Source organism: Medicago truncatula, chromosome 4 (genome assembly GCF_003473485.1).
Source record: "Medicago truncatula cultivar Jemalong A17 chromosome 4, MtrunA17r5.0-ANR, whole genome shotgun sequence".
Taxonomy (NCBI): Eukaryota; Viridiplantae; Streptophyta; class Magnoliopsida; order Fabales; family Fabaceae; genus Medicago; species Medicago truncatula.
Genome location: NC_053045.1, coordinates 45,374,035 through 45,389,962, shown reverse-complemented (window position 1 = coordinate 45,389,962; position 15,928 = coordinate 45,374,035). Strand labels below are relative to the sequence as shown.

Sequence of the window (15,928 nt, the reverse complement as noted above, 5' to 3'; positions counted from 1 at the left end):
AAAATTTCAATTGTACTTTTGAATTTAATTTTTCCTGCTTTTCCAAATTTACCCTTGTAATACCTATACCTTTTCATGATCACATTTCAGCCATTCCATCAAAAACATCCCTGACCGTTCTTCTTCCCGCCTAACCCTTCATCATCTTCACCAGCATCATCTCCGGCGAGGAACGTTGCAAAAGAATCAGTTTTAATAGAAGATTTCGTCATTTCAAAAGGTAACGCCGTTCCTGTTCGTTTTCCATTCAATCATGTTTGTTCTCGTTCGTATTCTCCCTTTTTGTGTCTGTTTTTGTGATTTTCGTTTTGAACATTTAGGCATTCATTTTCAATTTTAAAGTTCATTAGATGCTTGCTTTGATGTTCGTTTTTGTTTACTTTGACTGCGTATTTTAGATTACTAATATTAGGGTTTTGAGATGAAGACGTAAAACATAAAAATTACATGTTTTTATAGAGTAGTTATGAACATTAGAGTAGTTATGAACAAGATTAGTGGTTGATTAAAATAATTACTAAAAAGGGTTATTTTGTACTGATGATTTGCATTTTTATGTTCTTTTGATTGTGAATATGATTGATGCATTACAAAATCTGTAGGATGGATATCACGTTAATCCTGCATCATGGTGGTTGTTTAGAGCGAGATGAGTATCGGAGGCTAAATTATGTTCGTGGTGAAATTTGTGTGTGGGAAAAAATGGTGGTTGATGTGCTTTCTTTGTGGGACATTGAGAAGACGGTGAAGCATTGTAGAGGCTACTTCAAAGTATCTAAGTTGTGGTACTTCAAGCCGTTCAAAGGTGTTGAAGAAGATCTTAATATATGCTTGAATCCATTGACAACAGATAAGGATTTTTTGGATATGGTGAAAGTTGCAAGGGCTAATGGGAATGAAGTGGACATATATGCACATCATGTGGTGGATACAAGTGAGGTTGAAATTGTGCCATTATCAAGTGAAGAAAGGGAAGAGCTTGAGAGAGTGATGGAAGAATCTCTGAGAAGTATGCAAACTCAAGCTGAACCATGCAATGTTATGGATGTTGACATACTTACTGCTGAAGAAAGAAGTGTTATAGAAAGTTTGGTTGCTAATGTGCAAAACAGAGTTGGTGATGAAGAGGACAATGTTGGTAATGTTGGTGCTACTCAAGAAACTCAAGCTACTCAAGTAGATACTGTTGGTGCTACTCAAGCTACTCAAGAAACACAGCCTCAAGAAACAGTGACACAACAAGAAACTCATATTGAAGAAAATGTCACCAGAAAAGGGGTTACAAATTCAGGGCAAAAAAAGGAGCACAAAAAGGGAAAGAAAAACAAACTGTAGCACCAAAAAGGAAAAGGCCAATAAGACAATCAAGAGGGGCTGGGGTCACAATTAACAGGTAAATCTTGCATTTTTAGACTTATTTTATTGGTTTATATTTGATATACTTAGAATGTTGTAAATGTTTGAATGTTGTATTTTACATTGGCTGTATTGTTGATTGTATTCACAGGAATGCCATGTATGCATGCATGTTCAGCACTTGCTCTGAGAGGCTTAAAGCCAGAAGAACATTGCCATGCTTGGTTGACCCTTGGATCATATAGGGCAACTTATAACTACTTTATTCAACCAGTGAATTCTCAAATATATTGGGAACCAACTCCTTATGAAAAACCTGTGACACCAAAGGTGAGAAGGGCTGCAGGAAGACCAAAGAAGAACAGGAGAAAAGATGGCAATGAGGAACCTGTTGGTGGGAGTCAAATGAAGAGGACTTACAATGACACTCAATGTGGAAGGTGTGGATTGATTGGTCATAATTTAAGAGGATGTAATAAGCAAGGTGTTGCTAGGAGACCAAAAGATTGGATTGATACTGAGCCAGAAGAAGAAAATGTTGGAGAGAATGCAGAAAATGTTGGAAATGTACCAGGAAATGCAGAAAATCATGTTGCTGAAAATGGTGGAGGTGTTGCAGAAAATGTTGAAAATGTTAATCCTGGACATGTTGTAGCTGGAAATGATGGACAAACTGCACAAAATGTCAGTGTTGGAAATGTTGCAATTCAGGGACAAAATGATGTCAATGGTGTTGCAAATGAAGCAGTGCTTAGACAGGTATGAATGTTAGATTCTAAGGATCGATTTTCTAGTAAGTGTGGAAATTCAGGGACTAACTTGATTGAATTTTTTATTAAATATGGACTGATATGATTGAAACTGTTGTTGCAGTGTGTTCCTGCAAAGAGGTATGGCATTAGAGGTCCAGTTATTTCAAATGAGAGGCCTAAGCAAACACCAGTGAGGGGTCCTGCACCTGACATTGTTCGAGTGCCATATCCAAATTATGGTCCATCCGGTTCAAGTCAACCTAAGTTCATGGAGTTTATCCCAACCCCCGACTTTCCAAAGAAGTGAAGCTTGATGCATGCTTAAATTGTGCTTTTTGGAATATTTTACTTTGTTTACATTATGCCATCTAGTTGGGTTCTTTTTGGCTATGTAATATTTAAGAACATCCTTTATGACTTATGACTTATGAGATATGACTTATAGTTGAGTTGCTTTTGCCTATGTAATATTTCAAACTTAAGAGATATGACTTATTTAATGATATTTTAAAGGATAAAGTTGTATGTTTTGTCATTTTTAATACGTTTGCTGCAAATATATGCATCAAGGATCAACTTGGAAATATGTTTATATAATTCAAGGACTTATTTGACGTTGTTTTGAAATAATTCAGGGATCAATTTGATAGCAAGTAAAAATTAATAGGGACTGTATTAGAAAATATTTTTTGAAATCAATCAATTTCATCCTTGAAATTTTTTGTCATTATACATCAATTTAGTCCCTGCTTATGTGGCGTCTGACATGGCATCCCGTCTGAGATGTTAACTGTAACAGCCCGATTTTTAGCTAGATTTATTTTAATTACTTTTATTATGTGTTTGTGTGTGATTATTTGAGCTTGTGTGTATTTAATTGTCATTGGGTGCATTTACATAGATTACCGTATTAGAAGGGTATTTTGGTCATTTGGCGGATGAGGGTAAAATGGTAATTTTGGTGAGAATTATTTTAATATTTAGTGAGAACCCTTATTTTACTAAGTTACTAGTGTAGTGATTAGTTTTTACCGTTAATGACCGTTGGTTATATTTTACCGTTGTTAGTAATTACCGTTGAGTGTATAGAAACTTTTTAGAGTTATGTTAGAATGAGTTAGGCCCATTAGAATTTAGAATTGAGCCCATTAAGAGAGATAACATTAGGTTTGTCATAGAAAATATCTTTCATTCACTTCATAAAATTTTTCTAGAGAGAGGTAGAGAGAGAAGTGAGTGAAAGGAAGAACAAGGGTTAGAGAAAGGGAGAAACTTGAAGATTGAAGGATTTAGGAGCTAAAGTGAAGCTCAAGTTTGGATTAATCATTACCTAAGGTAAGGGGGTTAGTCTTTATCATAATCATTTGGTTAATTCTTTTTCTCTTGTTCTATGCATAATTGATTATGGGAATAAGTGATTATCATGAACCCAATCTTTGAAATTCGTGCTTATGTTGTAGAGATATGTTTGAATATGTTAATTTGATGTTAAATGAATTGTTGATGATGAAATTGCAAGTTCATGATGTATGAAAATGGGTAGTTTGTAAATTATGCTCAATTGGTGAATTATGCATGGTTGTTGATGAATTGTGATAAGTTTCATGATCAATAGATGTTGTTGTTAAGTGATGTTATGGATGCTAATTCATGGCTTGGGTATGCATGATTCATAATCTGTTGTTGTGAAATAAGTTGTTGTTGTTGTTTGGTGAAAATTGGTACTTATGAGTTTTGCTCATATTGTTGGATTGAAATATTATGTTGTTGAATTATGGTTGAATTTATGTCTAAATGAAGTGTTGTTGAAGTAGATATGTTGTTGTTGTTGAATGATAACATGGGTATTCCATTTTATGAAATAAGTTGTTTGTATTGGTGAAGTTGTGCTAGATGGTCATGTGAAAGACCAAAATGAAATTTGATATACAAAGTTGTTGACTGAGTTGTCTATGTGGTTGGATGAGTTAAACTTGATGGAATTTCTGTTTTCATGTTGTGATTGTGATAGTCGAGTCGTTTTGGGAGAAAACGGGAGTTTCGTTTGAAAATTCATTTGTTAACCGTTTTGGAAAATGAGTGTTTGTGTGAGGTTTGTAAAATGAATTTGAGGTTGGTAAAACTGGGATTTTTCTGTGCATTATGATAGTGTTAATTGTTAGGAGCATGTAGACAAAAACGGCATCGAAAACGGATTAACGGTTTGATTTTTATGCGCGAAAACGTAGAAGTTGAATTTTGCATAGTCTGCTACTGTCAAAATCATGAAGCGATCTTACAAATCGTGAGGTGATTTTGACAGAAACAATAAATTTTCTGCATAGCCTGGTGTTGACGAATCATGAAGCGATTTCGCAAATCATGAGGCGATTTTGACAGCAACATCAAATTTTTCTACTCAGTCTGATGCTGTCAAAATCATGAAGCGATCTTACGAATCATGAATCGATTTTGGCAGCCTAGAAACCTTAAAAATGCAATTTTCTTTGATCCAATTGTTTCCAAACTTATTTCTAAGTATAGGGACTTTATCCTAATCATCTAGGGGTGTTTTTATGAGAGATTTAACCTTGTGAGAAAGGGGTCTCGTGGATTCTTATGTTGTTTTGTCTTGGAACTTCTCATACGAACTTAAGCTATCCTTTGAACTAAATTCTAATAGTTTGTAAGTGGCTTGAGTCCTTGACTACATGATTGATTAAGATTGAATTGTAGGATTTCAAACTTAAATAAGTTGCCTAACTTTGAAAATTATCAATGTTGGCCGTTTGCCACATGATTTGGATTTTTGTCGGAAATGTTTCTTTAACAAATTGTCTTGTGAGTTATTGAGATTATTCTTGTATGACTAAGTGAAGTTGTATGAATGAGTGATTATATTTTGGATATGATGCTTATCATGAGATATGTATGCTATCTTACTTGGAATGTGAGAAATGCTTGAATTAGTGAACTATATGTGATAGTTGATGTTGAATGACATTGTTGATTATTGATAGTCATGTTTATGTATGATGAATTGTGGATGTTGAATATGATATTTATCATGAGATGTTGTTTTCCCTATTACTTGGAATATGAGAATGCTTGAAATGGTGAAACTATATGTGATAGTTGATGTTGAATGACATTGTTGATTATTGATAGTCATGTTTATGTATGATGAATTGTGGATGTTGAATATGATATTTATCATGAGATGTTGTTTTCCCTATTACTTGGAATATGAGAATGCTTGAAATGGTGAAACTATATGTGATAGTTGATGTTAAAGGACATTGTTGATTATTGATAATCATGTTGATGTGTGATGGTGAATACTTATGATTTATTTGTGTATGGGCATGTTTTCTTGATAATGCAAATGATGTGGAGATGAACAATATAATTGGATGTTGTCCTATATATTGTGGAGAAAATTGTGGATTGTTGTCGCATTATCGAGTCTTTATACATGTCCATGCATCATAGTCGATGTTGCTGTAAAAGGGTTGAGCTCTTTTACTTCGAGATTATTGTAAGGCAGAGGTGAGCCTTACATACGATGTGCAAGTGGCATCGAAAGGTGACGACCTTGTTGAGATTTGGTACCACATGCATTTATGTGTCAATAAGTGCATATCATAACATGAGTCTTATGTGAAATATGTGATTGATGATGAAATGAGATGAATGATTATTGATGATGTTTGTGATTGATGATTGTGAATGAATATTTGTGAATTGATATTTGTTCCTGATACATGTGATTGGTGATTGTTCATGAAATATGATTAATGATTGTTCATGGCTTATGATTGGTGACTGTTCATGATGTATATGATTGGTGATTGTGTATGAATAACTGTGAATTGATATTTGTTCATGACACATGTGATTGGTGATTATTGATGCGAGATATTGGGATGTGATGTAAGTATTAATGTGTGATTATTATTGATCAAATGCATGATGTTTATCTTGAAATATTCATGTTACCTGTTATTTGGATTATGATAATGTAATACTTACCCCCAGTGGATCTGTTATGGACCGCCTGCCTATCTGTATGGATGGGTAGACGTTGTGCAGGTTTAGTTGCTTGGTGAGTTCTTGTGCTTGGTGGATATCTGGAGCTTTCTCCGATATCGGTGTTTAGAATTAGTCGGCTCTGATCTAGGCTTCGTTGTGTCGGTCTAGATTAGGTTATCTTTGGTTTTGTTATGTTTGGAAATGACCCGTTTGTTGGGATTTTTGAGATGTACCTATGTTGATGTAATTTATTTATTCATAACATGTATATTTGAATTTACTCTGGTTTATATTCCGCCGCGACTGTTGATGTTATATACATGTTTATTGGTTTTTAAATTTTGAATGTGGCGTAGCCTCTATTTCTTGAATAAATGTATTATTCGCATGTTTAATTGCTTTAATAGAAGTAGGGTGTTACATTAACAGTCACGTCATCACCGTTAACGCCCCAAATGGACGTAGGGACTAATTTGATTGACGTTTGTTAAATTCAGAAACTAAGCGTGCATTCGACTAATTGGGGGACGTTTTTGGCCGATTCGTGCAAATCCAGGGACGAATTTGTGTATTCACTCGTAATTTTAATTGGGATAATAGCCCTTAAAATGTATTATTTCATATTTCAAAGTGTATATATATATATATCGAAATTTCAAATTAATCTTAGTCAAAATAGTTATTTATGTTAAAATATTTCGTTAATTTATTTTGTTATAGTTGTGTTCAGTATATTTATTGTCGTAACAGGTCATATATTAAAAAGTTAATATCAACGTTTACATACTATTTTAACGTTATAGATTATTTTGATTCACAAAATGCACGATCAAAGACAATTTTAGAAACTATTATATCTATTCGTTCCACATCCAAGAACCAAAATCACTTTTTAATTTATTTGTTATGTTAACCTTCAATTCTTAGAAAAAAAACCCTCATAATCTTGAGTTAGACAGAGAGAAGGTTTGATCAAAAATTGTTCCACATAAAACTTTACACATCTTAAGTTTTTTTTTTTTTTTTGAAGGGACACATCTTGAGTTAAAATTGAAGTTTTATCTTAGAACTTATCACATTGAAACATTAAAAATCAATTTTTTCTACCTAAAACTTATCGATTATTTTTTTTCTTTCGAGAGGAGTGTTTCCCTTTTATTAATATACTTTGTTTTTCTTCTAATTTTATTAATTTATTTTTAACATATCATTAATAGTAGACGATAATTTTATAAAATAAATTATAATTTTTATTTCTCGTACATTATTAACTATATTTTTTAATTTTTTTTGGTAGTGGCCAAGGTTTGAACCCCAGACCTTGCATATTTTGTGCATTGTTTCAACCAACCGAGTTAAGCTCACGATGATCAACTATATTTTTTAATCTGTGTGTAAAGGTAAAGTGGCCTATAATTTAGAAAGGAGGTATTCAATAGAAGAAATAGTACGTGGTTTTTAAATTGAATAATCTAGAATATTGGCTAAGAAATTAAGAGTTTTTTATATGCCATCAAAAGAGGTAAACAAGAGGTGAATTTATATTTAAAATGATGTATTTTTTAGGGGTAAAAATGGTGTATTTGTACATGTTTATTGCTTACAAAAATAGTAAAAAACGAAGTTCTTTTTAGTTGTATATATATGAAATGTTATTTTTTAATTATCTTCTAAGTAGTATTTAATACTTACTTGACTTTAATCTTAAAAAAATCATGTTTTAAATGAATGAACAATATATATCACTTTTATGGTAAAGAAAATGTTGTCTTCAAATAACATACGAAACTAATTATATTTCTTATTTTTCCATCAATTCGCTTCATCGGATGTAATTGAGGTATCATCTGACACTAAATTTGAAAATAGAGTTACACGCACATTCACATGGTCACCATGCCGATGATTGTTGGATTCAGATCAGACGGTCCAAATTTCAAATATATTTTAAATAAACTAAAACCATATACTAAAAATTTGTGTCGTTCGATCTTAATCCAACAGTCACAAAAGTGGTGATTTCCTTAATACGGATTATGACTATGACGACTAGATGCTGTTCAAAACAATATATATATATATATATATATATATATATATATATATATGACGACTACATGAAATCGGTGTAAAAGACTGGTCCCTTCTGCTGGAACAAATTCCATTGATTTATTATGGTTTTTACTTTGCCTTAAAATACCAATGGAAATTCGTACTCTCGTATATGATGACTACATTGCATATACACTCAGGTGACAAAAACACGCAAGTAAGAGCTTACGTGACGCCCTTGTAAAAGAATGAAAACATAGTTAGCTTGTATCCGTATAAGAACAACCCTGTTGAAGGTTGTTAATTCAGCATACTAAGAAACCCAGATTCATTCATCAGAGGTTAAAGCGTCAGAAGATTTCCACTTAAAATAACCTTCACAACATCCACACGACAAAACATTATTTGAAAGTTGGAAGTTGTAGGCTATATACTCATTTATAGGAAATATTTTCTGGAGATTCAACATAAAAGACGTATCAAGATAATGAAAACACAAATTGTTCAATTTGTAAATCAATCATAGCTTCAAACTTGTTATCTCCTCTTCAAAATACACCTTATCGACCTAAAAGTTCCCACTAGCTTTGTTTCTGTGGCTTCACTTGTCCAACCATCAAACACTAATTTATAGCTATCCATCGTTCTGTGTCGAAGTAGTCTGCCGTTCTGGCAGTGGAAGAAGTCCTAAACTAATTGTATGATAGGAATAACTCAACCTCTAAGAACTCTGAATATTCCCATCATCCCCCTGTTAGAGGGATATTTGGCTTTTGTTCAGTTGCTGGGAATTACAAACCGTGGGGACTACTTTTCCTCGGTGTATCTTTACCCTTTTCAAAACTAATGAACTGACCGACGAATAGTTCCCCTTCACCCAGTTATGTTCCAGATCTTATCAAGAGAACAGTAACAATGTAACTCTCACATTAAACATGGTTTTCAAATTAGGTGGGTTCTATAGAGTCATTAGTATACATAGTCTAATCAGCATGCTCTTTACAACAACAAAAAAGTAGTACAAACGGTATATGTAGTATAATGCCATCCAAACGTATGATCAAAGCATAAGAATTCTGTATAATCAAAATATTGGTGCTTATAGGTATCTTCATCTTCTTTCTATTTTAAGGGATGCTTATAGGTTTCGTAATGCAAACTAAATGAGTAATTTTATATTCATGACAGTAAAGCCCTAATGATAACCAAGAGGAGCTGGTGCGTCCCGCAGTTCTTTACCGTGGAAGTGGATATCCTGCATGAAAGAACGGAATTGTATTATAAAAACAGGGAACACCAATGCAAAACCAATGGCCAGCATTATTATGAAAAAGAAAAAAAAATGTACAACATGAGATAACGAACTATGAATAGCCACTTTCTTTAAACTAAGTTCTCAGCATAAAACATGGCAATACTGGAACTTGCCTAAAAGAACAAATCAAACCACAAAATGCATCTTACTCTTTGAGTATGTGTCATCTTCCTAGGTGATTACAATTTTTTTTTCTTTGCAAAAGCAAAATGAAATGCATTACTGACATGCACAAGATGTGCAGAATGCCTCACAAGCAACCTCCAAACGAGATCCAATACACAAAATAAGGTGTACTACAATAAAACCAAACGAAAACTAATGTGTAACATCACAATTCGATTTTGGCATTCTTCCACAATAAAACAGAAACTACTCCCTCAAGAAACAGCCACTGATATCGGCATCAAATTGGCTGCAATTATCTCTCCATAATGTCCCCCTAGGCCAAAACATAATTATGCCACACACACACACATGTATATGCTCGGCCATCCCTCCATAAACCTTATCCACAACATCTCTTAAAATAATTGTATTGATCACTGCATCTTCTTAGAATCTGGGTTTGAACTTTGGACTACTCCAAAACAACGTATCAGTCCCCTCCCCTGCTACTTTCCTAAGCTTACAAGAGAACCAGCTCATTTAATTCTCCTCCTCCCTCGCTATAACCCTCCTTCACCCGTGGCTAGACCCATTTGTCTGTTGAGTAGTAGTACCCCTTGAAGTTCTCACGGTTGATCAAATCTTATACATTCATTCACCAACTCCTTCCAATGGATTGGCTTTCTCCTCCAATTCCACTTTCCTTCGCCCCTCTCTGAACTTGTTCCACACACCTCCCCCACATTGGTATCCTTTTGCATTGTTATTTGGAATAACGTTGCAAACTTCTCTTTCAAGATCTCCCCTTGCTGCCCTACTCATGGATCACTCCAAAACAATGTATCACTCCCCTCCCCCACTACTTCCCTATGCTTACTAGAGAACCAGCTTGTTTGACTCTCCTCATTCCCCCAAGTGCTTACAATTTCTAACCTCCCTAAAAGTTGGATATAATCAAAGCTTCATTATGTGGGTGAAGTTAATTAAATTTCTACTGATTCTGTCTATTTGACTAAACTTGAAAACAAATGTATGCCTTATGGTAGTCATATACTTCTGCAGCCCTTTGTGCATAGCAACACAACCTACACTACACTTTCGAATTCCAGGAAGTGCATGAGAGGAAATTGGGGGGAAATGCAATCTGGTTTCCGTCAGATTATTATCCTTTGTGTATATTACCTTATATCAATCCTAAATTTTACAGTTTTCATGTTCTGTTTTTCAAATAAAAAGTGATCCAATATATTGAGATCACAAGTTCAAGAGGATGACAAAATGAAAAGAAGCACAGAAACAAATATACCGTAAACAAATTTAAGATGATAAGTTGGTAGAATAAGCATAGTTTTGTGAAGAAAAATATATAATTATACAAGTGATAAAGAACACTCACTGAAGCGAAATGGTTCACATCCCGATGGTGAGCCTCGTCAGCACGAATGACTGTTATAACATCTTTCAATTTGGCATCCTTGGGAAGCCTCCAATAGTCTATTGCAATGGCAGGAGCAGGAACATTTTCAATTGCACCACTATCAATGTCCTTCAAATACTCAGTGTAAGAATGTATAGCTTCTTCTTCAAGGTACCCAACAACTCTATGAGCCACCTTTGGGGAAAGTATGTAAAGTACAAAGAATGCATTGAAGAAAACTCCCTGTACAGCAAGAACCAGAAATCTCTCGTACCATTTCGGCTTCACAAGTTCTACCATAGTCATTAGGTGCATCCTCTCATTCTCTGCTTCTTCAAGCAATGCTTTGACCCAACCACCACTATGCTGAAATTTTCGGAGTGACTTGAGGTGCAACAGCATCCCTCCAACCATTCCAGGGACAGCTGCAACTGTTTCAAGCATCATTGCACGGCAACCATAACGTCTCTGAAAATATTCATGGATTATTATGAATAACAATTGAGACAATTTCCATGAAGACGTCAGAACAAAATTTTGTGATGAACCTACAATGTCTAGTATAGTATGTATCTAGATATTTTTTTAGAGCAAATACATGACATGCAATATCAACGATGCATATTTCCAGGAATAAAAAAATAATAATATATTAGTACATGTTGCTAAACAAATCAATTTCTTAAGAGCACATAAATATACCACCCTTCATATATAGCAAACACTTTGTATGAAGCACCGACATGGACACTAGACACAACACGACATTGACACGGACACGATGACAGTAAAAATTTGACTAAATGAAATTAATTGAATGCAATCACATGTGTCAGTGTAAGGCACCATACACCTTCCGTCAGAAGTGTTTGTGCTACATAGAACACTTCCTTCTTCTCTTTTCTTTTGTTATGGATCATACAATAGGAAATTTCAAAATCAAGTGCTATAGTATATCACACACCTTAAAAAACACATCAGTGGGAATTCTGAGAAGCTTCACTGTCCTGTAAGCGACTTTATCCAGAAAATTCTTCGGCACATGATGCTTATTCAGATCAATGGAAACGTTTGATTGATAAGTCTCCCATGGCTACAATTAACAACGAATCTCGTCTCATAAGTCAAATTCCACTTATAGAAATCATGAATTAGCGAAAAACAAACGAATGCAAAAAAAAAAATCTTCAATTCAGAAAATCGTTACCATGAAGCAGTTCCAAGGCCACTCAGTTCCATCCTCTCTCATAATCTTTGGCCTCGAAATCCCCCAATAACTCGACGCAACCACGTTATTCTTCGTTCCGGAACTCTCCTCCTTCTTCTTCTCGTTCTTCTCGGTCGATTTCGCCTCCGTCTCTTCCGCCGATGGCTTCGACGGTGCCGCTTGCGAAGACATCATCCTCTTCCAGTAAAATAAACCTCCGTTTCCGCCATCGGCGTAGAGATGCTTCTGTCCAATTTCTGCCGCCGCGAATGACCTCACAACCGCCGAACTTTGACGGTTAGAATTCCGGCCACCGATCAAAGCTCGGCGAGCCACGTAACACAATGCTGAATGCTTCATCTTTCGAGAGCGAAGGAATCGCGTTTTGATAAGTTTCCAAGAAATCTGGAATTACAGTTACCGAAGAAGAAGCAACGGTGTTTATATATGGGGTTCCTTTTCATGCATTTCTCGTGATGATTGGTAAGAAACGTTTTCAGCCGTTGATTGAGTGGGTTAGTAATGTGATCGACGGTTGTGATGACGGGAAAGCTGTGGAGGGAGTTTGACGTGCAATAAGGCGCGTAGTTTTTGGATAAGAATCGCATCTACTGGAGTAAGGCGGTGTAGGAATGTCAATACTCAATAGTATTCTTTTTCTAGTTTAAACCTAATTTTTTTTAGTACATACGTCGACACACTTCATTTGTACACATTTTTTTACATCCACATCAATGTGCGACACGTGACATTTTTTTGTGTGTATGTGAACAGTGAACTGTTAAACAAACAAAAAAAAATACAGGAAAAAAAGAAAGAACCGTGAAAGCCTCTCTCTTCCTCCCTCCCCGTCGTGTTCTCTCCTCCACCTCCTCACAACCCACTCAACCGGCGGCAACCATTTTCCTCACAATCTCCAATCATGACTGTATTAATTCATCACCATATTCCTCTTTTCTTTCACCATATTCTCCATCACAGACACCCAAGTCCCACCCACGTTTTGCATCAGAAGAGGAGGGGCCATTGATTGTGCTTGAGAAAAGGAAAGATTTGAATCAAATTGAAAGGTCGGCGGAGACGACGATGACGGAGCACCGAATGCTTGAAGATAAAAACATAAGACAGGATTTTCACTTGGTTTTTGGGTGGTTGAAAATATTGTTGTTGGTGGCGTTTTTGGAGAGAAGGAAGAGGAACAGGGGAGACACAAAGGAGGCAGGAAGGTGAGAGGAGAGAGTGGTTGTTTTACTTTTATTTTCTTTAATTTTTTATTTTATTTTATTATTATTTTGACTTTTTAGTAAAAAAATGTTACAGTCAGGGGGTGTACATCAATTTGATGCCACCTAGGGATGTTTATGAAACATAACCCTTTTTTTTTTTTACCAAAGTTTAAATCTAAATAATAAACTAGACTTTTGTTACCAAAAAAATATAATAAATTAGACTTTCGACCTGTGCGACGCACGGGTCATATCGACGGTAATAAAGATCGTTAAATTAGATTATATAATAAACTAGACTTTAGTTACCTCTGATTGTTCAATTTATGGTTTTTTCAAGTGTTGGTTCACTTTGAGTTCAATTATCAATTTTAGAGACTCTGTTTATTTGCTTTTTAGCTATTAGTTTATGGTTTTTTCAAGTGTTGGTTCACTTTAAGTTCAATTATCAATTTTAGAGACTTTGAAGTACCTTATAATTGATTCTGTCAAATAAAATATATGTGGTTAATGAAATGTAAAACTTTAGTGCTTCATAAGAATGTAAAACTTTGAAATACCAATATTTACAAGTTGCAAGGAGAATTAAGAAACTCATTCAGCTGCTTGCTTTTAAAACAGAAGGCTGCTTAGAAGTAATGTACTATAAAGTTTCTTGGTAGTAGATGTGAAACTTTTGCATAGAAGTCTACTGAAACACCATGTATGTCATTTGAAGTTGAGCATTTGAAGAATATAATTTAATTATGTAGGCATACTCCAGATTCTGTTAAAATAGATTTTGGAATATTATGTTCCCTTTGATCTGTTACAAACTATTGTTGATTGTAATCTTATTGTTGGTTTGATTCTTGTTGTTAACAGGTGGAAAAGTTAAAATGAAGTTTCAAAGAATCGATTCTATTTTCAAGAGGAAGGCCGTTGATATTCAAAGAGATGAAGTTATAATTTCTTCATCCGAACCTGAACAAGTTCATGAGAATCCAAGAATTGAAGAAAATGAGTCTCGTCCTTCAAAGATTAATAGAGTTGATCCGGTTGACATTGAAAATTCTTTAGAAAGGGATCCAGGAAAACGTATTGCAATTTGGCAATATCCACCAAATCAAAATGATACAATACGAAGAGTCTATCTAAAATGAGGTCCTTATCAATCAAACTTAGAAAACTATCCCATGGCGTCTTGTTATGATTCTTCCGGTTTCTACAGCCACAACTGAAAGGTTTTTTTCAGCAATGAAAATTATCAAATCTAAGTTGAGAAACAAGATGGGACATGAGTTTTTAGCAAATAGCATGTGAGTTTACATCGAAAGGGATATTAGTGAATGTATTAGTTCTGAATCAATTTTTGATGATTTCAAGTCACTCGGAAAGCCTAAAGTGTGTCTTTAGGTATGCAATGATCGACTTTATATATTATGTAGTTTAAATTTTGAATGATTGATTTTTGGTTTATTTTGAATGATTTACATATTTTAGTTTACTTTGATGGCGGCATGACGGCCACCCCAAACATTTATGTCTGGCTCCGCCACTGGGGCCAACCTAATAAGCTTCAAAATTAAGTGAGGCATAAAACTTTTTTTTTTTACAAAGACAAAACGATATTCATTCATTTAAATTGATAGAATACATCAGATACAATAACATGATCAACATCGTTAAAAACATATCTACAAACAAACTCACAACACCCAAGTTAATAGCATACAACGACAAAATGCTTACAAATAATATGATAAAATCTAAATCACCAGAATATCTATTTTATGGATCTGTAACGTTGATGTCCAAATTATTGATTGAATATGCGATTGACCGAAGATGATCTTTCAATGTGAACCAAACGAACACCAAAAGAAGACGTGAAATCAAACAACGTTGTACAAAAAGACAACGAACAACACAATGCCGCACTCAAACAACAAAACAAAATAACTTATTTAGATTGAAAGAAAAGGGAAAAATATGTAGATATTTTAGGTCAAAAATGATCTAAAACCACTTTTCCTACTTAGAGAGAAGTTGGAGTTTGTCTCACTGAAAAACTAGAGCCGACTACAAGAGTAATATTTTTAATTTAACAAAAAAAATCAAAGAATTGAACCACAATTATCAAGATTTTTTTTTATGAAATTAATCAAGGCGTAAAAAAACAATATTATAATATATTAATTATAAATATATATAAATAAATATATATATATATTAGTGTACAGTTTGTTACAAAAAAAAAAAAAACAAGTTAAGTTTGTTTTTTTTATTCAGTTTCATTTTGTTACGTAACAAAAAAAAAAAAAAAAATCTTCCTTAAAAAAAAAAATCTTAGTTAGGTGTGTTACTTTAGTAAGATAAGTATATAACAATTTTGTTACTCATGCACCGCAAAAGATGACTAACATTATAATTAAAATATTCCTTCAAAAAAAGTTACAATTAAAATATATGTTTTGAAAAAGTGGATCCAGAGAGAATCGAAGG

General features: G+C 34.1%; 1 protein-coding gene and 1 long non-coding RNA gene across 3 annotated transcripts; one reads left to right on the top strand and one right to left on the bottom strand.

The window, feature by feature from the left end:
• Window positions 1-9,081: 9,081 nt before the first annotated feature.
• On the bottom strand, window positions 9,082-13,054 carry LOC25493270 (ubiquinol oxidase 2, mitochondrial). Of its 2 annotated transcripts, XM_039833463.1 has the most exons (5): window positions 12,219-13,054; window positions 11,976-12,104; window positions 10,991-11,479; window positions 9,318-9,426; window positions 9,082-9,278 (listed from the first exon to the last, which is right to left on the bottom strand). In XM_039833463.1, exons 1-4 carry the CDS (start codon window positions 12,576-12,578, stop codon window positions 9,367-9,369), a joined length of 1,038 nt encoding a protein of 345 aa, XP_039689397.1. In that variant the 5' UTR covers window positions 12,579-13,054; the 3' UTR covers window positions 9,082-9,278; window positions 9,318-9,366. The 2 variants fall into 2 exon arrangements, with proteins under 2 accessions (XP_039689397.1, XP_013457190.1); XM_013601736.3 differs by having other exon boundaries at window positions 9,090-9,426.
• LOC25493269 (uncharacterized) lies at window positions 13,054-14,902 on the top strand. The gene is made up of 2 exons (XR_003011613.2): window positions 13,054-13,444; window positions 14,309-14,902. It is a non-coding gene; the product is annotated as an uncharacterized lncRNA (long non-coding RNA).
• The last annotated feature ends 1,026 nt before the right edge of the window (window positions 14,903-15,928 follow it).

Coding starts and splice junctions, on each gene's coding strand:
- LOC25493270 (XM_039833463.1), bottom strand. CDS start 12,578: ATGAAGCATTCAGCATTGTGTTACGTGGCTCGCCGAGCTTTGATCGGT. Junction 12,105..12,218: donor GGCCTTGGAACTGCTTCATG/GTAACGATTTTC, acceptor TGTTAATTGTAG/CCATGGGAGACTTATCAATC. Junction 9,427..10,990: donor ATGTGAACCATTTCGCTTCA/GTGAGTGTTCTT, acceptor TCTTTCATGCAG/GATATCCACTTCCACGGTAA.